General features: G+C 40.3%; 1 protein-coding gene across 1 annotated transcript in view; it reads right to left on the minus strand.

Moving 5' to 3' along the window:
• FKBP4 (FKBP prolyl isomerase 4) overlaps positions 1–26475 on the minus strand; it is a 121029-nt gene that overhangs the window by 93168 nt on the left and 1386 nt on the right. The window contains exons 2-4 of the mRNA XM_053718815.1: positions 16245–16389; positions 5779–5921; positions 2289–2409 (exon numbers count right to left, since the gene is read on the minus strand). Coding sequence (XP_053574790.1) covers positions 2289–2409; positions 5779–5921; positions 16245–16389 — 409 coding nt within the window. The remainder of the gene's footprint in view (positions 1–2288; positions 2410–5778; positions 5922–16244; positions 16390–26475) is intronic.

A 26475-nucleotide genomic window follows, 5' to 3' on the forward strand; every position in this document is an offset into this window, starting at 1 on the left:
CCATCGTGGGCGTATCAAAGTTAAACCTCCCGGGCAGGTAATGACTGTAAAAATAAAGCTGTCGGGAGTTGTGAAAATGCACCTAACCTATGAGCCACATCTCCATGTCCCCAGTGCCTGCTGTAACTGCACTTATAACATGTCCTCACACTCAAGGATAACCTTTGTGTCCTTATATATAATAAAGTGCAGATTTTCCTGTGTATATACCCCAGAAAATAAACTTAGCGCTTACCTTAGAAATCTGCCCGGCAGTAAGGCAGCTCACCCTCACATAGACCTGTGGAAAAACAACGATAAAGTCTGAGTAATCTTATTCAGACTTTCAGTATTAGGGCAGCATTAGATATATGGGAGGCGCAGTGAGAATTATGTCCCACAAGTTCCCATTGCTTTAAAACCACAACTGCTCTACTGAAGAGACTGATGTGAACTACGGCTACACCCTATCAGAACAAACAACACAAGCTTGTGTTATTTAACCAACAAAAAATAATAAACTCTTGATTGAAGAATCTTATCAAACACCTAATATTACCATTTCCTTGCTCTAATGTAGGCAAAGAGAATGACTGGGGTGGGAGGGAAGGGAGGAGATATTTAACAGCTTTGCTGTGGTGCTCTTTGCCGCCTCCTGCTGGGCAGGAGTGATATTCCCAACAGTAATTAATGATGATCCGTGGACTCATTGTGTCATTAGAAAGAAATGTATTTGCAAGTCATATGTGATTGGGGAAACCCAACATGCCAAAACAAAACATGAAATAGGTGGTGCAGTGGAGGTTCCATCAACCAATTAATAATGGGGATATGGGTGGGACCAGGGTCATTTCATTGGCCAGTCCAGGCACATAATTAGGTAGTAGGAGCATGGCTAAGTAGCAGAACAAGGGGGCTATTTTGTCCCTCCTCTTTCAGGTTCATCTTATTCCAATTTTCCCTCCCCCTTAATCATGTGACAGACATCAGCCAATCACAAAATGCATATACTTATAGAATGTGAACTTTTACACATGCTCAGTAGGAGCTGGAGCCTCTGAAAGAGTGCATGTTTTGATAACGGAATTATATTAGGATTTTTTTTATTTTTTATTTTTAAATTGCATGCTTCATCAATCATGAAACTTTTACTTTGACTTTAATGGCCCTTTAACATTGTAATTTTGTTAATTTACAAAATCAAGAGCAGTTCTGGTATACTCTTTTTTTTAAAAAACCTGGGTCACAATAGCAGAAAAATTACATGCTGTAATTTTTTTCAGCGAGTAATTTCAAACCTAGCAACCTTGCAATGTTGTTAAAAGCACATAGTTAAAAGGATATGAAACCACATTTTTCTTTTGTGATTCAGACAAAGCATACCTTTTTAAAAAGTTTCAAATTTACTTTTATTATCAAATTTGCTTTGTTCCCATGATAATTCTGTGCTGAAGAGAGTGCTGTCATATAGTGTTCTAGAAATGGGCCAGCTCCTAAGCATACATCCCTGCTTTTCAACAAACGATATTAAGATAACCAAGAGAAATTAATAGAAGTAAAATTTGAAAGCTGTTTAAAAATCGCACGCTCTATCTGAATCATAAAAAGAAAAAATTGGGGTCCCATATCCCTTTAAAGTACCGCAGGGGAGATAATAACTGCCGGTTCCAAATCAAAACTGCTGCTGACCAAATTAGCAGCGGCAGATGCACAGCTGGGTCACTCAACTACCTCTGCTAAATGGCTTACCGGCCGTATCTGCTCAGGATCGGCAGTTCTTCACGGCTAGAGTGGTAATTTAACTGTGTGTTTAACCCAGTTCTGGGGTTAACCACATAAAATTGCAGGGTAGCCAGTGTTAAAGTTTCAGTCTTTAAAGAGTCAAAGCATGTAATTTTTTTTTTTAACTATGATGGCCTTTTAATATTCCTGGTCTCCTTTCCTGTGGCCAAATAAGGGCAGATGTGAATGTACTTGGAATCTGAACTAACCAATCCCTTTGTAGAATGTGGCAGATATACATTTTCCCTACACTTATATATGAAGGAGGCACTCCCACTTTTCTGGGAGAAAGTGGAATAAGCCTTTAAGACGCATTTTACAGCAAAGGCTGGTAAAATAAATGAATGTATATTACAAATGTTGCTGTATTTTCCTTAATTAAACATTTTACAGAGAGAATAAATGTTGACTTTGATGTTCCTTTAACAAAGTAATGTTCACATATTGTGCTGTTAACATAGTACTATGTGATTTCATTATGTTTATTCCTTAGAACATATGGCTATACTGCATTTCAGGATACTTACACTCCACTATAGCCCCACCATTGGGCCTGGAGTAGCCTTCGCCTTTAACTCTAATCCTTCGTATGATTCCGCCATCATCTTCCCCAGAGAGGTCTTCACCTTGAAAGTCAAAAAGCTCCACCTAGAATGACAGATATCAATGAAGCAAACAGTATTTGAAATGTGTAACATAAGTGTGCACCATGTGAGCTAGAAGTGTGGTGTGAATTGATATTTGATATAGCCCATGATGCCATGCATCCTAACAAAATGTACAGGCCTTCTGGCAGAAAAACAGTCCCAAAACATTAAAGAACTACCACCATATTTAACTGTGGGCATAAGGTGCTGTACTTTTCCATATGGCTACTTCTCTGTGTGTGCCAAACCCGTCTGTTTATTGCCGAAAAGCTCTATTTTGGTAACATTTGACCAAAGAACCCAATCCCATTTGAAGTTCCAGTAGTATCTGACAAACTGAAGATTTTTTAGCTCGTTTTTGGATGAGAGTAGAGGCTTTTTTTCTTGAAACCCTTCGAAATAACTTGTGGTGATGTAGGTGACCACAATAGCCGTGCATGTCATCTAATATCCTAGCACGGCTATCGGTTTAGATGTGGAAACGTCACTTCATTGGTAAAGAGCGCTGTGCCGTGGGCAGCTTGAGGCTCTGACATTAGCGAACTGCCGCGGAACAGAAAGAGTAGGTTTAGCACCCGTTTTTTAGTAACTAATGAAAGAAACTATAGTTTCTTTTTAGTGATGGTAAATCTTAGCGTTTGTTTTTTTTTTAAACGCCCTAATTTACCATCCCTTTAAGGGTGCTTGGTGTATGGATGATATAAATTAAAAGCAAATGAGAACAATAAAAATGTGAAAAAGTGGAACACACAAGGTAAAAACCTGGTGAGTATGAGACACTCTGAAAAATGTGCTAAATTCACCAATCATAAGTTTAGGGGCCTATCAAGCTCCGTATGGAGCTTGAGGGCCCGTGTTTCTGGCCAGCCCTGAGGCTCGCCAGAAACACCAGTTATGAAGCAGCGGTCTAAAGACCGCTACTCCATAACCTGTCCGCCTGCTCTGAGGATGCAGACATCACTGCAATTCAACCCGATCGGGTTGATTGACACCCCCCTGCTAGTGGCCGATTGGCCGCGAATCTGCAGGGGGCAGCGTTCCACCAGCAGTTCACATTCAGCGATCCGCGATTCCGCTGATCGGATGATGTTGGACAGACACATAATAAATAGGCCCCTTAGTCTTTATGTAAGCCAGGAACACAACAGGAAGAGACATTCCACGACAAACTATGCAGGGGCTCTGAAAATAGTCTAAGCCAGCTTAGCCCCCCTTTCCCAAGTTATGTATGTTTGTGCACACCGGGTGTTGACCTCAGAGAATCCTGATTTCCTAAATACACATGCATTAATCAGAAAATGACTTAGAAGCTAGAAGAGCAGACAGCCCCACCCCCTCTATATGAAAAGACCCTTTAGACTGAATTTCCTTGGGATCTCCAATTTGAATATCTTAGACTGACATCATTGCTATTATCCTGGGGGTTCCCCAAAACTGGCATTAGGACCCTTACACAATGGGAAAGTAGAAGGATTGCAGGCAAACCTGTACGTGGTTCTTTGTCCTGTCATTACAAACTTTTACTCAACTGTTCCTCATTCTCTAAATCTTATGTCGTGAGGGACTGGGAGAAAGATTTGGGAGTAGTGCATCAGGACGAAATTTGGCAGCGAGCTATTCAAGATACGAAACTCTCAGTTCGCTGCTCTAACCTATTTGAAAATTATTACTTAGATGGCATTGGGTCCCAAACAGGTTGGACCGAATTTTTTCGCAGAGATAAGCCGATTGCTGGAGGGGTTGTGGCCAGAGAGGCACTCATTTACATATATGATGGGGTCGTCATAAACTAGACTTAGTTTGGTCCCAGATTGTGGATTTACTGCTCCAGCTACAATTGGTACAGCATTTAACTAGTGATACTGCTCTTTTTTTTTTACTACAGAAATTACAAAAACCAGCCAGGGCCCTTTGTATCTCCATTCTTCTCGCTACTAAATTAGCAATAGCCAGACAGTGGACAAAAGATACTCCTATCCCCCTACCAATGGTCCTAGACATTCTTGTCTACATCCAGAGAATGGAAGAGTACTCTTTAAGAGTAGAAGGACGTACTGACTTTTACTGTTCAATCTGGATCCCATGGGATGAAAACCAGCGGACTGAAGTGCAGTCAGGGTAGGAGCTCTAGACTTAAGCAGTCATACATAAGGTATAGCTTTACCTCGATATTGTCACCGCAATTTGCCCTCATCCATCCCAACACCCCCTCGAAGCCCCCCCCCTCCCCCTTTTTTTTCTCTCCCTGTCTCCTTTTTCTTGTTTCATATATTTGTAAAAAGGCTCTTCGGACCTCAACACAGAAATGTTATTGTGTTTATGTCTATGTTTTTTGCAGATTGTATGTCACTACAATCTTGTTTTACATTCCTAGTTACTTGAAGACTGTCTAGATGCACCAGATTTATGAGCTTTTCTCGTATATGATTCTAAGTTATTCTAGCAGACGTTAATTTGTGTGCCCTCCTTTGTATGTCAAGTGTGTGGACCCACCAGTAGTCCTGGCAGTCATCGTTGGCACTCTAGAACTTTCATGCGCTAAAAAATAAAACGAGGAGCCGCTTACTCAGGTTGCCATGTATTTTCCACTTTAATGTGACCCTCACTTTTGTTGAAATCCTGAACTATATCTCGAAAGTCTGTTCAACCTGTTGTATGAAGTGTTATTGCTACCTCAATAAAAATTAAATTTCTTTTTTTGTAAAAGACCCTTTAGACCAGTGGTTTAAACTTTAAAGTACAGGCCCTGGCTCCCATGCATTGTCCAGTGTAGACTCCCACAATGCACTGCTTTGATAAATGCCCTTTTTACTCTGTTATACAGTTCAAGTCTGATCACTTTACTTGGCATTCACAAGAAATAGATGACTGTGTATGTCCGTAGTGGGATACAAATCCCACCCTACGCTACTACTTGGGTAAATGTCACTTCCAGTTCCTAGTATATCCTGTATTAGAGCACTCACTCTATATAAGCGGCCTCCACGGGAGAAGAACACTTTGCCAGTGGCACCTAGATAAATGAAGCTTGATACCCCTGCTTAAGACAAACAGGAGCAGGTGGAGTCTGCAGACCTGGGTCAACATCTGACACTTTGGGGCTTGGCTAGGAGTCAGCACAATGTTATTAACAAATAAGCAAAACTACACATGGTTACAAAAACACTCCCAGATGGGCAATATAATTGGATCATCTACAAAACATTTATGAAAAAAAGAATGGGAAAAATAAGGTACTAAGTACATAAGGTAAAAATCACAAGTCACACTGGAACAGGAGACAAACAAGGAGGTCTTTTTTATGCAAATTAGATATACATGGTGGGTAACTATGGGAGGAAATCTGACTCCGTTTTACATTATGTCTCACCTCAAAAACCAACACAGCATTGGGTGGGATTTTAGGAGGACTGCCTGAAGCCCCATAGGCATACTCTGGTTTACAAATAATTTGACAAATCTCTCCAATTTTCATAGTTGCCACAGCAATGTCCCATGCCTTGATAACTTGTCCTGTGAAAGAGACAGATACAAAGAAATAGAAGGTAAGAGGCATGTGTAAAAAGAAATTGAGAACCAGTAAACACCTTGTATGTTTCTGCAGCCCTCAGAGAGATTAACATATCAGCAGAGCGTGAATAGTATTAGAAAATATTAACACCTTGTTTGCAGCAATTGTTTTTTTAATTGGTTAAACTACAACCACTAATTTCCATATAAAAAAAAAAAAAAAAAAAAAAAAGTCTCCGCTTAAAGGGTCATTAAAAATTTATAGAATTGGAATCAGCAAGTGCATAATACATTTTTTTTTTTAAAAACACCACAATGAAATAACACCTACTCTGAATTTTAAATGACCAGCAGATTTTTTTTCTGACAAAACAGAATTTATGTTTACCTGATAAATTTCTTTCTCCTACGGTGTGTCCGGTCCACGGCTTCATCCTTACTTGTGGGAATATTCTCTTCCCTAACAGGAAATGGCAAAGAGAGCACAGCAAAAGCTGCCCATATAGCTCCCCCTCTGGCTCCGCCCCCCAGTCATTCGACCGACTGTTAGGAGAAAAAGGAGAAACTATAGGGTGCCGTGGTGACTGTAGTGTATGGAATAAAATTTTTTAAACCTGACTAAAAGCCAGGGTGGGCCGTGGACCGGACACACCGTAGGAGAAAGAAATTTATCAGGTAAACATAAATTCTGTTTTCTCCTACATTGGTGTGTCCAGTCCACGGCTTCATCCTTACTTGTGGGAACCAATACCAAAGCTTTAGGACACGGATGAAGGGAGGGAGCAAGTCAGGTTACCTAAACTGAAGGCACCACGGCTTGCAAAACCTTTCTCCCAAAAACAGCCTCCGAAGAAGCATAAGTATCGAATTTGTAAAATTTGGCAAAAGTATGCAGAGAAGACCAAGTCGCTGCCTTACAGATCTGATCAACAGAAGCCTCGTTCTTGAAGGCCCATGTGGAAGCCACAGCTCTAGTCGAGTGAGCTGTAATTCGTTCAGGAGGCTGCCGTCCGGCAGTCTCATAAGCCAATCGGATGATGCTTTTCAGCCAAAAAGAAAGAGAGGTAGCAGTAGCTTTCTGCCCTCTCCTCTTACCAGAATAAACGACAAACGAAGATGATGTTTGTATGAAATCCTTTGTTGCTTCTAAATAGAATTTTAAAGCACGGACCACATCTAGGTTGTGTAACAAACGTTCCTTCTTTGAAACTGGATTCGGACATAGGGAAGGAACAACTATTTCTTGGTTAATATTCCTGTTGGAAACTACTTTTGGAAGAAAACCAGGTTTGGTACGTAAAACTACCTAATCTGCATGAAATACCAGATAGGGAGAAGTACACTGCAAAGCAGATAATTCAGAAACTCTTCTGGCAGAAGAAATAGCAACTAAAAACAGAACTTTCCAAGATAGTAACTTAATATCTATGGAATGCAAAGGTTCAAACGGAACCCCTTGAAGAACTGAAAGAACTAGATTTAGACTCCATGGAGGAGTCATAGGTCTGTAAACAGGCTTGATTCTGACTAACGCCTGTACATCTGGCACGGCTGCCAGACGTTTGTGCAACAAGACAGACAGAGCAGATATCTGTCCCTTTAGAGAACTAGCTGAAAGACCTTTCTCCAAACCCTCTTGGAGAAAGGAAAGAATCCTAGGAATTTTGATTTTACTCCAAGAAAAACCTTTGGATTCGCACCAACGGATATATTTGTGCCATATCTTATGGTAAATCTTCCTAGTCACAGGCTTTCTGGCTTGAACCAGAGTATCTATAACTGAATCTGAAAACCCACGCTTAGATAGAATCAAGCGTTCAATTTCCAAGCAGTCAGTTGCAGAGAGACTAGATTTGGATGTTCGAATGGACCTTGTACTAGAAGATCCTGTCTCAAAGGTAGCTTCCATGGTGGAGCCGATGACATATTCACCAGGTCTGCATACCAAGTCCTGCGTGGCCACGCAGGAGCTATTAGGATCACCGAGGCCTTCTCCTGTTTGATCCTGGCTACCAGCCTGGGAAGGAGAGGGAACGGTGGAAACACAAGCTAGATTGAACGACCAAGGTGCCACTAATGCATCCACTAGTGTCGCCCTGGGATCCCTGGATCTGGACCCGTATCGAGGAACTTTGAAGTTCTGACGAGACGTCATCAGATCCATATCCGGAGTGCCCCATAGTTGAGTTAACTGGGCAAAGACCTCCGGGTGGAGCTCCCACTCCCCCGGATGGAAAGTCTGACAACTCAAATAATCCGCCTCCCAGTTGTCTACTCCTGGGATGTGGATTGCAGATAGGTGGCAGGAGTGATCCTCCGCCCATTTGATGATCTTGGATACCTCTCTCATCGCCAAGGAACTCCTTGTTCCCCCCTGATTAATGATGTACGATACAGTCGTCATGTTGTCCGACTGAAATCTTATGAATCTGGCCTTCGCTAGGTGAGGCCAGATCAGGAGTGCATTGAATATCGCTCTCAGTTCTAAAATGTTTATCGGGAGAAGAGACTCTTCCCGAGACCATAGACCCTGAGCTTTCAGGGAGTCCCAGACCGCGCCCCAGCCTAAGAGACTGGCGTCGGTCGTGACGATGACCCACTCTGGTCTGCGGAAACTCATTCCCTGAGACAGGTGATCCTGAGTCAACCACCAGCGGAGCGAGTCTCTGGTTACCTTGTCTACTTGAATCTGGGGAGACAAGTCTGCATAATCCCCATTCCACTGTTTGAGAATGCACAGTTGCAATGGTCTTAGATGAATTCGAGCAAAAGGGACCACGTCCATTGCTGCAACCATTAGTCCTATTACCTCCATGCACTGAGCTATGGAAGGCTGAGGAATAGATTGAAGAACTTGACAAGCGTTTAGAAGTTTTAATTTTCTGACCTCTGTCAGAAAGATCTTCATTTCTACAGAATCTATTATTGTTCCCAGAAAGGGAACCCTTGTAGACGGGGACAGGGAACTCTTTTCTACGTTCACCTTCCACCCGTGAGACCTGAGAAAGGCTAATACAATGTCTATGAATAAGAGTACAGTCCGTACTCGAAACTAGTCAGACAATTTTCTATGTCTATTTTTCTACCCTGCCTTGCCTCTGTCGATTTTTGTACCTTTACTCATGTCTTTACAGCGGTTGTAGCTGTTTAATTTTTTAATGGCTTTTCAAATAAAGACTCATTGTTTTTAAGCTATCCACAGTAGTGCCTGCATCTTCTCTTTTTCCTATACCTACATAGTGGCTGGGTTTCGCCACTGCTACGGCACTCTGTTGGCTCTCTATGGAAGGACTATACTGAAACCGGCGTCACTTCCGGTTGTCTCGCTGAGCCCGCAGACGCTGCCAGGAACGCCGCACCTTAGTGTCTCTAATACAATGTCTGTATGAGCCCTTGATCTGGAAAGGGACGACGCTTGGATTAGGATGTCATCTAAGTAAGGTGCCACCGCAATGCCCCTCGGTCTTAGAACCGCTAGCAGGGATCCTAGCACCTTTGTGAAAATTCTGGGAGCAGTGGCTAAACCGAACGGAAGAGCCATGAACTGGTAATGTTTGTCCAGAAAGGCGAACCTTAGGAACTGATGATGATCTTTGTGGATAGGAATATGTAGGTATGCATCCTTTAAGTCCACGGTAGTCATGTATTGACCCTCCTGGATTGTTGGTAAAATCGTTCAAATGGTTTCCATTTTGAATGATGGAACTCTGAGGAATTTGTTTAGAATTGGCCTGAAAGTTCACTCTTTTTTTTTGGGAACTACAAACAGGTTTGAGTAAAACCCCAGACCTTGGGGGGCGGGTCCGAACACCGACCAAGATGGCTGCTTTTAACATAAGCTGAATTCTGGAGCTGAGAGATCTGCTGTCTATCGCTTCACAAGCATATAACTCAAGCCCTAAATTGCAATTGATTTGTAGTTTAATGTCTAAAGAACGGACTCATGTTTTTTTTCTTTTGAATTCCAGCCAAGCAGACTGGAATAAGTGAGGTACGCAGCAGAGGCCTAGTAATAGACCTGACTCCTCACTTACCCTCCCTAAATCCTGATATCTCAGGAGTAACAGCCTTACGAGCTGTCTTGCTACATGAAAACGCAGCGTTTGAAACTACATGGAAATAGCTTCTTCCTATCATTGATCTAACAGAGAGCAGCAAAACTGAATCCAGCTATGGATGAGATATATCAAGCGCTACAGACTTTGCTGGATCAGTTTGAATTCCAAATGCGCAACACTATAAAGGAGGCAATGAAACCCTTAACCCAGGGAAAATCTACCAGGGAGTTGTTTTGTCAAGACCCTAAAGGAGACCATAAACTTGGAGCGGTTAAGAGTTGGAAGGGCTTGGAGAGGAACGGCACCATGGCGGTTCGAGTCTCGGGTATATGTAGCCTTTTACCCATGCATCAATTCTTACCTACCACGGCAGCCCATATCCCAAACCTCGCAGAGAACCTGACGGAGACGCAGAGAGCAGACGGTACGGAGCGGCAAATGTGGAGGTCACAGAATTTTACTACGCTCCTACTGACCGACTCCATGCCCGAATTTGTATGTGACCACGTATGGTCCTATGTGTGGAGAGATGCGGCCACTCACTTCTGGCCATTTAAGAAGCCTGTTAAGTTTACGGGGACACGCAGCCAATTTTGGATGACTCATGCGGTGACAGGCCAGTGGAGGTCAGGATCCACCGGAGACTCTCACAGATGGTATTTATCCCTAATCATTGGGGAGTTTGAGCTATGGTTTCGAATGATGTCTCTCATACTTGGTGACACTGCTAGGGATCCTAGGGGGAAGTGGAGGTTATCTACCAGGGTTCAGTCTAGAGTTGGAATAGGATGAATCATTTTTACTATATCTAGATGCCAGCAGCATACACGGTACGGAAATACTATGAAGTGACATAACTGTCCATAAGACTTTATTACCCATGCTGCTACACCTTTACCTAGCCACTTATAATCTGCTCTCTGAGGACCCAAAATCTAGTTATGACTGTATGGTTTTATAATCAATTAGTACTAGTGTAACACGGAAGCTGGCAGATGCATTTGGTATGTTTCCTTTTCCCCCCTCTTTTAGTTTTGCATGCTACCATAGTCAGTGCATTTTATAATGCTGGTCACCTATGTACGAACAGAGTCATCAAACTTGACTATATTGATCCTACTAGAATGTGAGAACACTAACTGACTTTCACTAATCATAGCAATGTCTTACTATCTTGCTTGATTTATAATTCTGGATAATTAATGTTTGCAAATATTTTCGGACTGCCTATGTGGGTAGGGAAGAGTGAATCGCTGCATTAATTTAAACTCAGAGCCAATTTTATACCATGGCGCTATGTTATGCTGCGGTTTAATAATGGGGGTTTGTTTTCACTTGCGGTTCTATTATCTTAGATACATGTAATCTCGTATTTCCACTAGGACCCAAGAGCACCCACCCCATATGCTAAACTCCCTTCCTTTAACCTGTTATGTGATGGCTTTGTATATTTGTATGTAACCATAGATCTACGCTAGGTGAGTCTAATGTATAGCTATTAACTATGCTCATTTTCCCTTTTCTCTCCTTGGAGTTACAATAGACCTTAGAGAGCATACCTTAACGTAAAGCCACATAATAAGTTTGCTGTTTTATCCATTTTTCTGGAAGTTACTATCCTCCCTATCTAATTTTACCCAATTATACTAGTTGAATGTTTATGATGTCCTCATTGAAATGCTTCATGTTATCAATGTTACTGAAATAATCTTGTTATTTTATGCTCCTCTAGGTAAACCTTTTTAGTGTTTAGTACATTTTTCTGTTTTGGGGCTATTCCTCGACTATATCACCTGGTGACCTCCTCCTTTTATTTTGTCCCTTTGTAATCTGGCTCTTTTGGGGGATAATTATTCTTGTGCCTATATAGAAGATGACTCCCTCTTATATATCGTATAAGTTATTAGTATATGTTACCTTCAAGATTGCTGTATTTCTTTAGCATATTAAAAGGTCCAAAAGTGGCCTTATATCTATATAACCCTCCCACTACTCTTTATAATGCATTTGTTAGCGGTCCAAGAGCGACCTTGTTTATGTTATGGAGGTAGAAAATGGAGGATTTAAATTTGTTATTTTCTATTTTATCATACAGGCAGTATCTGTACAGGGGGATGTATTTTGGCATTTCACTTTCTTTTGCATTTCTTATCTAGGTTCTTATGCCCTTAATGTGAAATGTGTAATTATGTATATTGTAACCTGAGTTTGTGCCTGTAAACCTTTTCTTTTTCCTCAATAAAAAATTTTTAAATAAAAAAAAAAAACCAAAAAAAAACAAACCCAGACCTTGTTCCGCTGTCGGAACTGGGTGTATCACTCCCATCTTTAATAGGTCTCCTACGCAATGTAAGAATGCCCGTCTCTTTATCTGGTCTGAAGATAAGCGAGACATGTGGAACCTTCCCCTTGGAGGAAGTTCCTTGAACTCTAGAAGATACCCCTGAGAGACTATTTCTAGTGCCCAGGGATCCGGAACATCTCTTGCCCAAGCCTGAGCAAAGAGAGAAAGTCTGCCCCCTACTAGATCCGGTCCCGGATCGGGGGCTACCCCTTCATGCTGTCTTGGTAGCAGCAGCAGGCTTCTTTTTACCCTTGTTCCAGCCTTCTTGAACTCGTTTTTATGGCCACAGGACCCTCTCACATGAAGCTGCATGCACTGCTTCCAGAAGTAACTGCGCAACTGAGGCACGAAAATGAGGCCTCCTCCCTCTGCATACCAGAGTGAAGGGGCCTTCCTGACTAGATTAGGTGTCTAAACAACTGCCAGGCGTAATAAAAACGTTCCCAAAAGTGTTTCCAAGTCACAAAACACTCCAAAAATCATATAAATATTATATAAATCAATCGATTTAGCCCACAATAGTGTCAACAAGTATATAGCCCATTTATAAGCCTTCATTCTGTTATGAGTCTAAGAAAATGGCTTACCGATCCCATAAGGGAAAATGACAGTCTTCTAGCATTACTATGTCTTGTTAGAAAAGAGACTAGTCATACCTGGAGCAGAAAAGTCTGCAAACTGTTCCCCCCAACTGAAGTTCTCTGGTTTCAACAGTCCTGCGTGGTAACAGCAATGGATTTTAGTTACTGTTGCTAAAATCATACTCCTCTTAACAGAACTCTTCATCACTTTCTGTTGTAGAGTAAATAGTACAAACCGGCACTATTTTAAAATAACGAACTCTTGATAGAAGAAATAAAACTACAACTAACGCCACATACTCTTTACCATCCCCGTGGAGATGCTACTTGTTCAGAGCGGCAAAGAGAATGACTGGGGGGCGGAGCCAGAGGGGGAGCTATATGGGCAGCTTTTGCTGTGCTCTCTTTGCCATTTCCTGTTAGGGAAGAGAATATTCCCACAAGTAAGGATGAAGCCGTGGACCGGACACACCAATGTACACACCAATGTAGGAGAAATTTCAGTTATTTCCATTGTCCATGCCCCTTATATCATGTGACCGCATCAGTGAATCCCAAACACATATATAATGTAAACTCTTGCACATAGGAGATGGTGCCTCAAAGTGTGCGTACAAAAAGATTTTGCACATTTTGATCATGAAAGTAAATAGGTAAGTAAAAAAAATATATATAAAAACAAAAACAAAAAAATTATGGAATTTTAATTTTAGTGTCCTTTTATAGAGATGATGTGGCTTGCTGTTGCCCTTGTGTGTTGTGTTAACAAAATCACCATTGTTTGGCAAAAATTATAAAATAAACTGCAAGATTGGGCTGCATAGACAGTTGTGTTCACTTGGTTTTTCTGCCATATGTTATTTCTGGTTTCAAGACTGGAAATGCCACTGTTTTTAGACTTAAAAGGGACAGTCTAGTCAAAAATAAACTTTCATGATTCAGATAGGGCATGTAATTTTAAGCAACTTTCCAATTTACTTTTATCATCAAATGTGCTTTGTTCTCTTGATATTCCGTTTTGAAAGCTAAACCTAGGTAGGCTCATATGAAAATTTCTAAGTCCTTGAAGGCTGTCTCTTATCACATGCTTTATTTGCTTTTCACAAAAGAGGAGTACTAGTTCATGTGAGCCATATAGATAACATTGTGATCACGCCTGTGGATTGTGGCAAACACTGCACTAAATTGGCTAAAATGCAAGTCAATAGATAATAAATAAAATGTCATGTTATCAGGGGGCTTTTAGAATATGTTTAGATACAATTAGGTAATCACAGAGGTAAAAAGTATATTAATATAACTGTTGGTTATGCAAAACTGGGGAATGGGTAATAAAGGCATTATCTAGCTTTGAAACATTAAAATTTCTGGTGTAGACTTTCCCTTTAAAAAGGGACACAAGTCAAAATGAAACTTTCATTATTCAGATAGAGCACACAATTTTAAACAACTCTCCAATTCACTTCCATTATCAAAATGAGCACAATCTTGTTTCTATGCACACTTTCTAAGGCACCAGCGCCTACTGAGCATGTGCAAGATTCACACCAATATAAATACAGTATATGCATTTTGTGATAGGCTGATGGTTGTCACATGAAGCCGTGGGAGGGAAAAATAGAACTAACTTGAAAATGTGCTAGAAAGAAACATACTACTCATTTTAAACTAAAACTAAGAGCTTTAGCATTGTCTTTGTATTATGCATTTACGGATTGTGATATTCTGCTGTGTTTAGTGGTCCTTTAAGATTACAGGGTAAGGAGGGCAAAATAAATATTGAAAGTTTATTGCAACGGTTTTCATTTTTTATATTACAATTTCAGTGTTTACTGTCCCTTTAAATGGGCAATACACACGTTGTTTGTTCCATCAAAAAGATAATATTTAAAAAGTATATTAATATTACTGTGTTGGGTAATAAAGGGATTATCGATCTTTTTAAACAATAATAATTCTGGCGTTGACTGTCCCTTTAAATTCAGATACCTTGCCATGTGTTACCAGGGCTCCAACAAAAAATAATGGACGAACAGTAGGTGATCAGGATAAGCAGGTTGGGTGGTCATGATAAGACCTCTTGCCTACAGCCTCAATTTATTATATGCCCATACCAGACCACACATAAGACCTACGTCCCTGTAGCTCATTATTATAGCAAACATTCTTAATTATTATCAAATGTGTTTTGTTCTCTTAGTATCCTTTGTTGAAGAGTAAATCTAGGAAGGCAGATAGGAGCGGAGGAGCGTGCACATGTCTTTCTGTGTCAGCAATGTTTGCAACTATGTATAACATCGCGTAGGCCGATAGAAGCTTAGGAGCATGCACATGACTAAATAGCAGCAATGTTTGCAAATATGTATAAGTTATAACATTACTATAAACAATGTTGCAAACACTACTGCCAAATGGATTAAGGCATGTGCACCCTCCAGAGCTCACCTAGGATTACTTTTTAACAAAAGGATAGAAAGAGAACCAAGAAGATTTGATAATGAAAGTAAATTGAAAGTTGTTTAAAACTACACATTCTATCCAATCCACATAATTTTCATTGTCCCTTTAAATGGATAGTACCTTTATTTCTTCTGCAGTATTTACTTTATTTTTTAATGTAGCTCGAATGTAATTGGTACAGTTACTTTCTGCTGCCTGCCCCTTTGCCAAACTGCCTTTTCCCCCTTTCTTCTGCTGTAGCCAGCCCAGCCAATGTGCAGCCGTGCCACACAGACTATTAGAAATAATATGCAAGCTCGCCCTTGTTTTAAGAAAGCTGCAGCACCAACTGGACATGGCGACTGTATTCCAAGTAACCAGTGAATCTCGTGACAAAGCTAGATCATGGACTACATGCCGTGTGCGCAATTTATCCCAGGTAGAGAGAGAGTGGAGCCACTATATACTGCAGAAAAAAAATGGAAAGGGTTAGAAGGAACTAGCAATTAAAAGGGACACAGATCTAAATAAAACGTTCACGATTCAGATACAGCAGCAATTTTAAACATCTTAGCAATTTACTTCCATTAACAAATATGCAGTCTTTTTATATTTACACTTTTTGAGTCACCAGCTACTACTGAGCATGTGCAAGAATTCACAGATTATATGTACCTGTATTTGTGATTGGCTGATGGCACAGTAGAAAGAAGAAAAGATCTACTACTCATTTGAAGAGCTATTGCGTTGCCTTTTTATCATGCATTTATTGATTATGCAAATCTACGGTATTTACTGGTCCTTTAAGATTGCTGCAACATTAATAACAAGATTATCCCCAATTTAAATGTATCCAGATCTAGTTCACAAGTCCAAAGCAATGAAAAGAGCACTGGCATCATACCTTTCCCCAGGTCAAATGTGAATTTGTCCTTCCTATCTCTGCTGGAATCAAACTGAGTCCCATCCAATAGCCATCCTGTATAATGTACACTAACTTTGTCCCCAATCATAGGACATTCCTCCCCTGTGCCTTCCTTCTTTATCAGCTGCAAAGAAAAACAAATGCAGAGTTAAAAATGTGAAGAGACCAATCTGTTTCATACTAGAGAGCAATGATAGAGATGCTTTGGTGAATTTGTTCAAAATCTAAATCTTAATTCTCTGGCATGTAAGGACTTCAGGACAATACAGCCCTCAACTGCACTACTCCCCCTACATTTCAGACCTTGTCGTCAGATACTCTCACTCCCGTCCCCTTCGCTCTGCTCACGATCTCCTACTCTCCTCCTCTCTTGTTACCTCCTCACATTCCCATTTACAGGACTTCTCCAGACTGGCTTCCATCTTGTGGAACTCTGCCTTGCTCTACAAGACTCTCCCCTAGTTTTAACAGCTTCAAGTGCTCCCTAAAAAGACTATACTATTCAGGGATGCATACAACCTACACTAACCTTTCCTAACTCCATTGCTTTCCCCTTGAACCCCTTAGAATGTAAGCCTATGTGCCCAGCTGTTTGTAGATCGCCTTCATAAGGGCAGACTACAACCGTCCAACTCTCGGCAGGGCTCTCTACCTATGTGATCCCTATAAATGTTATCTTGTATACCACCTATGCTTAAAGCGCTGCAGAATCTGTTGGCACTCTACAAATACCTGATAATACCCAGTGTTTCACTCTGCTTCAACCCAGTGTAAATGCTTTGCTCTGTCTAAAATCTTTATTTTTTAGTGTGTCATTTTATTAACTTAAAAACTTTCCTGTGTCCGTTTTCCACTTGTGATAAGACATGTCATGTCCATTGTTTGCTTAGGTCTTGTGTTTTACCTGGTCTAATTTATGCTCTCTGCAAATTATGACCATGTGACTGCTATTACCCATTAATTGGATACTCGCAGCTTGGCAGGACACATATAGTTGTAGCATGCGTGTAGTTCATAAGTGTGTTGAGTTATACAAGGAGTTAGCTAAAGGAGTCAACTACATTTTTTTTTTTTTTTTTTTAATAATTTTTATTGAGGTAATAATTTGGCATACAAACACACAATTGCAGCAGTATACAATAGAAATCTAAATTTGCTTTTGACAGGTTACAATGCGAAGGTTATAGATTGATAGACATTACACGTGATCTCAGTTATACTAAACAAAGCGTAAAACATATTCAGCTGCTGCAAGAACAAAGAACAGGTACAACAACCATTCAAGAAAAATGCCAATAAAAGTTCTGAACCTTCTTATTTATCTAAGAGGCCCCCCTTGGCCCTCGTAAAACAGAAAATATTAAACAGCTATAGCGGAAGGTTACCCCAAAAGGTAAGAGGCCTCTTATGGACCTCATTATGAAAACCTCAGATTTTAATTTTATTGCACTATAGGTTTGTTAGGTAGGGGAAAAATGAAATTTCAGTGAAGTTGACCAATCTTACTAGTTCAAGCGAGAAAAGCAAGGTCAGCTTTATTATGAAATGTAAGAGTTGCAATTATAAGAGGAGTGGTAAGGGTTGCGGTATAAGCGAGATAAACCGCTCATTTAGCTCTCCCAATAAGGAGGTACATTATGGATTGGGGGGGGGGGAGGGGGTGAGTGTCTAAATGTGGTGGGTAGTATCAATTTAATAAGCAGGTTAAGATCTTATAGAGCGACATGACCATATATATCGGTTCATGAGGCTGTGGTCTACTGGGGGGAAGTTAGAAAAGAAATTACTACATATCATACCAATAGTTTGCTAGGCACGGTGGGGCCAAAAGGTCCATGCTCTCATATTGATATCAATACAATGCCTTCGCTTGCTAAAAAGGTTTAACAGTAAAGCTTTATGGGTGTATAGGTTGTCAAGGGGAAAGTAGGGATATACTGGCGACACACTGGACTAACATAACATTTAGGTTATTGCAAGTATATTAGCCCTAGATAATAACGATGTTGTTGCAGAACCAGCCTGCGTCGAAAATACCATATAGACTCTAAGGCGAAGTTATGTGTCACAACACAGCCATGACCATACGGTCAAGGTATAAGTTATACATTCTAAATATATATTGAATCTTGCAGGTGTATATATTAACATTAAAATAACCCACAGTATATCCAAGACCTATATAAATAGTATTGTGACTGGCACTAAAAACAAGATATTAAAAAAAAGACTGTATATGGAGAAGTTTACAGTTGCCACCAGTAGTGCCCCACCACTGTAATTATAGCTTACAATATATTTTACCTCAGGTCAGGAAAGAGTATTAAGGCACCCATTCCATCGCAAAGAGAAAAAAAAAAAAAAAAAAACACTCCCATCGTCTGGGCATGGAGTCAACTACATTTTAAACAGATATTTCATATTTCTAACCTCCCATGTCAGTTATACATGCTACACTTTCTCCTCTTTGCCTTTACCTTCTCCTTAAAGTCACAGATCCACCTTTCACAACCAACACTAAGGCCCAGATTTATCAACGGGTGGAAGCACTGGCAGCTGCAGGTTCGCATAAGCTTCTTAACCCACTTTGCCACCTGCTATGTGGCGTATGTTAATCCCCCAGACTTTTCTGACCAGTAGATTGACAACCCTTGCTTGCACGCAAGCAGGGGGAGGCGTTGCAGTGTGCAATGGTAAATGTGGGCAGCAATACGCGAAGTCAAGCGGACAGGGGCAAAGATGTACACCCCTGACCGATTTTCTTTGTCATCATGCGCATCGCTACTGGATTGTTGGTGGCCTAGTGGGCGGCACTCACAGGTTTCATGGGAGTGCTGGTGACATCACAAAGGGGGCTGATCCAGAGTGCACGGGAACTGGACGGGGGAAGGATAAACACAATAAAAAAAAAAGTGGTATGTTTAGAGACCCCTTATAAAAGTTTATTTTATAGTAGAGAAGTCCCTCTCTTTTGATTTTTTTTCCTATTTCTGTACTACACAATTGGGCCTCTCTTATGTATAGTATAACCCACAAAAGCCTGTATGGGCCCTTATTTCACATGTAGCTACCCTTGATGACAATTTAGTAAGTAGATCACAGTTACAGCAATGGTCACCTGGGCATTTTCAATACTATTTACTAAAAACTAAGCAAAAATATATATATTTTTTTTTTTTTTTTACAGTTTTTGCTGCAGCTATCACAAATGCCAACTATAATAAATGGTATATTGTGAATCTGCTGGGGCGCTGAAAAAAAAATATATAAATTTGTGTGGGTCACTTGCTGAAATTTGACTTACAATAGGGTTTAAATGTAGGTAGCAAAAAAAGTCAAATTGGCTAAGCACTAGGGTGTAAAAACACCCCCATAATTTATGCTTACCAGATAAATTCCTTTCCTTCCTGGCAGGGAGAGTTCACAACTTCATTCCTTACTGTTGGGAAATACAACACCTGGTCACCAGGAGGAGGCAAACACACCCCAGCCAAAGGCTTGAATACCCTTCCCACATCCCCCAGTCATTCTGCCGATGGAACAAGGAAAAAGTAGGAGAAACGTAATGGTATAAATGTGCTAGAATAATATAAAAAGGGAGCTGCCCGACAAAAAAAACCCCCAAAAAACGGGCAGGGTCGTAGACTCTCCCTGCCAGGAAGGAAAGGACTTTATCTGGTAAGCATAAATTATATTTTCCTTCCATAAGGCAGGGAGAGTCCACAACTTCATTCCGTACTGTAAAGGAAAATATACCCAAGCTCCAGAGGACACTGAAGGAATAATGGGAGGGAACAAAAAAAAAAAAAAAAAAAAAAAAAAAAAAAGAGGAGGACCCTATTCTGAGGGCACCACAGCCGAAGCAAATACATCAAATTTGTAAAATTTAGAAAAAGTGTGTAAGGAGGACCAGGTAGCCGCCTTACAAATCTGATCCATAGAGGCTTTGTTCTTAAAAGCCCAGGAGGAAGCCACTGCTCTAGTGGAATGAGCCGTTATTCTCTCAGGAGGCTGTCGTCCTGCTGTCTCATAAGCTAAGCGGATGACACTTCTCGACCAGAAAGAAAAGGAAGACATAGTGGCCTTCTGAACCCCTACGCTTACCCGCATAGATGACAAACAAAGAGGAAGATTGTCTGAATTCCTTGGTAGCCTGAAGATAGAACTTCAAGGCACGAACCACATCTAGATTTTGAATCCAGCGTTCCTTCAATGAAGAAGGATTAGGACACAAAGAAGGCACAACAATTTCTTGATTAATGTTACGTTCTTCCTATAGTGAAAAAAGGCAAAGAATGACTGAGGGATAGGGGAAGGGGGAGGGATATTTAAGCCTCTGGCTGGGGTGTCTTTGCCTCCACATGGTGGCCAGGTGTTTAGTTTCCCAACAGTAAGGAATTAAGTTGTGGAATCCCCCTGTCTTATGGAAGGAAAGGCTCTGCAGCAAAAGGGTTCAATCTATCCCTAAGACTATTCATCTCTCACCTCTTCAACACACATGAACTCTATTACTATCTCATATCACTCAGCCAATCATGCTTCACTGATACTAAGCTTAGACGCATGCATAAGACACACTAATCTCCTTTCTCTTACCAGCCTTTTCTCCTTGCATCTGGAGATGTCTTGCCTAACCCAGGTCCACCCTCTGCCTCTCCCTGCTCACAACCACACCTACAAAATCTTGGCCACATAATCCTCTCAGCCTAATTTAATGCACTTCTGTTAATACCTTGCAATTATCTTGTGCAGTTTGGAATACACAACAAGCTCTCTTCTATTTCTGACCTATTAATTTCAAGATTACTTAAAGGGACAGTACACTGTAAAATTGTTTTTATATTAATGTATTTTCAATAACTTGTTATGCCAGCTGCAGAGTATAAAATGAATGAGAAATTGCATTTTGAGGTTTATTTGTGTATATGAAGTAGCTGGTTTTGTGCTTTTAAACCACAGCCTATTACAATGGGTTGAGCTTCAGGTAATATATATCACATTATGTTATCACTTTGTGTACACACACTAGTTCCCTTATATTATATTTGTCTGGAAAACTAAAGTTCAATAATTAGAGAGAACAATGGAAAATTATGTTATTACTTAACTATCGTGCACCCCACTGTGTGTTTAATTTCTTCTGCTGGCTTTGTTTACTTAGGATTATCAATAGCCAAGACTTAAGTTTTAAAATGTTCAGTATAGGTTTGGAAATCACAGGCTAAATCAGCTATTTCAAAAGGCAAAATGGGGTAAAGGAGATCCTTGTAAAACAATTGAATACACTACAGCAGGTAAAATAGGACATTGGGAACAATTTGAATGGGAGAAAAAATTTGGGTGAACTGTCCCTTTAACCTATCGGCCCTCACAGAAACATGGCTCTCCTCCTCTAACATAACTGCTGCTCCTCTGTCCTATGGTGGTCTGCACTTCAGTCACTCTCTCAAGCCAGGAGACAGACACGGAGGGGGAGTGACATTCATTTTTTTCTCCAAACTGTACTTTCCACTGGACCCATCCCTTTGTTTCTCATCTTTTGACGTTCACGCTATCTGTCTCTTCTCCCCTGTAGCTCTCATCCTTCCCAGCATCACAATTTTTAGACCACTTTGAAGTCTGGCTCCCACGTGCCCTCTTTTCTAACATCCCTTCCTTCACCTTGGGTGAATTCAACATACGATTGACAATTCTAAAATGCCAGCTGTCTGTCAACTTCTATCCCATACCAGCTTTTTGGCCTGTCCCAGTGGACAACATATCTAATCCACTGTAAAGGCAACTTAATTGACCTAGTCTTTGCCATTTGCAAGCTCCAACTTCCCCTTTCTACTCTTTGACCACCATCTACTAACTTTCTCTCTTACTCTAACTGCAGCATCCTCACAAGACTTGGATCTCTCAGACTTTTCTGCTCAACTGAAATCTCAACTATGCAACATTTCATCCATGTCTTGCTCAGACCTTGTGGCCTTACAGTTTTATTCTAAACTAAAATCAACACTTGACAAAGCTGCACCCTCCACTGTGCATCATATACTTGACAACAACCATGGCACACCAAACAGACCTGCTATCTTCAGAGATGTTCACGGATTGCTAAACGTCAGTGGAGAAAATCACGCACCTGTGCCGATTTCCTGTCTTATAAATTCATCCTCAGATCATACAACTCTGCCCTCATCCTGGCCAAACAAGTCTATTTATCCTTAGTCGTGTCAACTCATGCATCCAACCTTTAACTACCTCCTATATCTGCCTGCACCTCTTTCCACTACCAAACTCATTGCTCAGATTATTGCTGACCACTTTCCTCCTGAAACAGAAGTTGTCTTCATTCTCCTTTCTTCTGCTTACCTCACAACCTGTCCTCTTGACCCTATTCCTTCACAACTTCTTCCCTCTCTGCTTCTCTAACCCCTGCCCCAACTCATCTCTTTACACAGCCTCTTGTCACTGGTACATTCAAGCATGTGTCAATCACAGCAATCCTAAAAAGCCCTTGCTTGACCCCTCTACCCTTTCTAACTACTGACTGGTCTCCTTACTTCCCTTTGTCTACAAATTATTGGAATGACTAGTCTATATATGCCTTACTAAATTTCTCTCAACTAATTCCTAAATTGATTCCATACAATCTAGATTCCTCCCTAAACACTCAACAGAAATTGCTTACTAAAGTAACAAATGATCTGCTTTCAGGTTTCAGCTAAAACAAAGGGTCACTACTCCTTAATAATTCTTCTGGATCTATCTGCTGTTTTAGACACAGTTGACCATCCTCCTCTCCTCTTAAAAATCCTACATTTGTTTTGCATCTGTGACACAGCCCCCTCCTGGAAAACGCCTGCTTTCCTTCTGTCAAAATCTGCCAGTACAGCAGAAGAAATACGTAAAAGTTAAAGAAGGTTTTCTGTCCTCCATGACGATCCATAGGTGGAGAGCGGTAAGCAGCCCTCCCAGTGGAATATAAGCTGAGTGGCTGTGAAAGACCTGGGAGCTCTTAAAAGTTATGGACTACCACAGTAATATATACACAAGCCACAGACAGTTGCTCAAGAGGATGATTTCAATGATGCACACTCTCACCCAAGACTTTCCTGTAAGTCTATCATAATTTGCACTTCACTGTTTATTAACTTCAATCAAGTTGCGCTGTCTGTTTCACATGTGTTTTACAAATACTCCTGAGTGAGGAACCACCCCTCATTCCCAAATACTACAAGCAGCAACAAGTGTATCAAGTGAAAGAGACTGGGACATCTATATACAGATTCCTTATATACATAAATAGAAGACTCCAAATACACAGATTTATAATGCGTTATAGAAAATAACCTAATTATATATTTGATATTTTATTCTCTCCTGGTTTTCTTCCTATATCTTAAACTGCTCATTTAGAGTTTCCTTTAATAGCATATATTCTGATCCTTTGCCTTTCTCAGTAGGCGTACTCTGTTCTCAACACCTCACCCCAGGTTTGCTTTCTTGCAGTAACACTTGACTCTGAATTCACATTTACTCGACATATACAAGTGCATACCAAATCCTGCCGTACACACCTAGGCAACATTTCCAAAATCCGACCTTTCCGGATGCAAGAAACTACAAAATTACTAACTTATTCCTTCATTTTGTCATGCATTGACCAATTAAATTTACTTCTAAATAGCCTTCACAAACCCTGCCTCTGCCCCTCCAAACTATTATAGTCTAGCCTCTACAATGGCTCACTATACTCTCTAGAAAACAAAATTTGAAGTATTAACCATTACCTATATAGCACTCAACAGCTTCACTCCCAACTATATTTCCTTTCATCACTAATTTCAGGTGGCCCTTGGTTTACGCCGGTTTAATTTGCGCCGTTTCAGAATAACAACCTTTTTTTCAGTCATGTGACTGCTATTGAAAGGCAGTGCACTAATTAAAATAGCCAGTAGGTGGAGCTTTCCGCTTGTGTTGTAGCAGTTATGCTACTTAGCAGACTGAAATTAATCTGTGTACACAGAACAGACCTTATCTATCGAGCAGCTTTCAAGCAACAAGATCTAGCAGCCACTTCCCTATTATCTTCCTGTCCAACTGCTTGAGGTGAAGGTGTCCAACTGCCTATCACTCCAGATTGAAATGCATAGAATAGGTGCAGACCCAATATTATCTAACAATGCAGAGAACTGTTTGCAGAAAAATGCAAGTAAAAAATGTTTTTGTTCATTAAACTTAATTTGATGATACAGTCTGTTGTGTGATTGTTTAATTAGGTTTATAATGCTGTTTAGCATTTAAAGTCTTCCTTTCAAAGCTTTAAAAATAATGTATTAGGTGTTATGTCAATTTTGAGAGGGGCTTGGAACCTAACTCCCTAACTTTCCATTGACTTACATTATAAACTGGGTTTCAATTTACAACCTTTCCTTCTGGAACCTAACCCCGGCGTAAACTGAGGGCTGCCTTGTAGTCCCCAAACCATGCTCTTCGATCAACCTCTGACCTAAGACTGTCCACTCCTATGGAATTTTGTGGCGCTATACAAATAAATAAATCTACAACATACACACGCAGTCCAGCTATTTCTGGTTTGAAGGACCACTAAAAACAGTAGAATTATTAAAGGGACACTGAACCTCAATTTTTTTTATTTTGTGAATCAGAGCATGCAATTTTAAGCAACTTTCTAATTTACTCCTATTGCCAAATTTTCTTCATTCTCTTGGTATCTTTATTTAAAAAGCAAGAATGCAAGTTTAGATGCCGGCCCATTTTTGGTGAACAACCTGGGTTGTTCTTGCTGATTGGTGGATAAATTCACCCACCAATAAACAAGTGCTGTTCAGGGTCTGAACCAAAAATTGGCTGGATCTTTAGCTTAGATGCCTTCTTTTTCAAATAAAGATAGCAAGAGAACGAAAAAAAAATAATAGGAGTAAAATAGAAAGTAGCTGCTCTATCTGAATCACAAAGAAAAAAAAATTGGGTTCAGTGTGCCTTTAAGTGCAAAATAAAAAATAAAAAAACAAAATAGCACTTATTCTGAATGACAAATAAGCAGTAAGAAAAAAAAATAGTTTCTCCCTCATTTGCCAGTCCCCTGTAACATGTGACAGCAATCAGCAAATCACAGACTAGTGTACATATACCCTGTGAACCTGTGCACATGCTCAGTAGGAACTGGTGCCTCAGAAAGTGTGTATATAAAAGAATGTGCAAAATTTGACAATAGAAATAAATTGGAAAGTCTCTTAAAACTGTTTGCTCTATCTGAATCATCAAAGTTTAATTTTGACTTTAGTGTCAAGTCAAAATAAAAACTTTTATGATTCTGACCGAGCATGTGATTTTAAGACACTTTCCAATTTACTTCCATTATCAAATTTTGCACAGTCTTTTTATGTTCACACTTTCTGGGGAACAAAATCCTACTGAGCATGTGAACTAGCTCACAGGGTATACATATACTAGTCTGTGATTGGCTGATGTCTGTCACATGATACAGGGGGCCGGAATATAAAAGAAGAAAGAAAAATCTACTGCTCCTAGGATTACCCAGTGGCTGTGGGTAAAGCCCATAATAAGATCATACTTTGGGCTTTACCCGGGTAATCCTAGGTTCTCGGACAGAACGCGTGTGCGACAGATAATAAGACGATAGACAAACGTTCGTCAGATAAGTCTGGTCTGTCCGAGAACCTTTAAAAGCACCTTGTGGGGGGGACCTATGGTTAAGTTCCAAGAGGCGGTTGCGGCGCTCAGGCTCTGATTAGAACAGAACTCTCTGTAGCGTATCTGCCCTTGGCCGTTAATGCATGATCTTATCTGATTAGTTGTGCATCCATTGACTTTACTGAGACACGGACCAATCAGATAATGCATTAACGGCTGAGGGAAAATACTCTCCAGATAGTTCTGTTCTAATTAGAGCCTCGGGCGTTGCAACCGCCTCTGAGAACCTAACCATGGGTCCCACCACCCACGACGTGCTTTTAAAGTTTCTTGGACATAATGTGTGTGCGATAGACAGTTTGGTCTGTCCAACCAAGAACACAAAAATATTTAATTTCATTTTGTTGTAAAAAAATATGGTATAAAACATGAAAAGTCCACATATGAAAAATAAAAATGTTTCATGTTGTAAAAATTTTTTAATTTCCTATTGTTGTAACAAAACATGGTACAAAACATGAAAATTCCACATATGAAATATAAA

Source organism: Bombina bombina, chromosome 6 (assembly GCF_027579735.1).
Source record: "Bombina bombina isolate aBomBom1 chromosome 6, aBomBom1.pri, whole genome shotgun sequence".
Classification (NCBI taxonomy): Eukaryota; Metazoa; Chordata; class Amphibia; order Anura; family Bombinatoridae; genus Bombina; species Bombina bombina.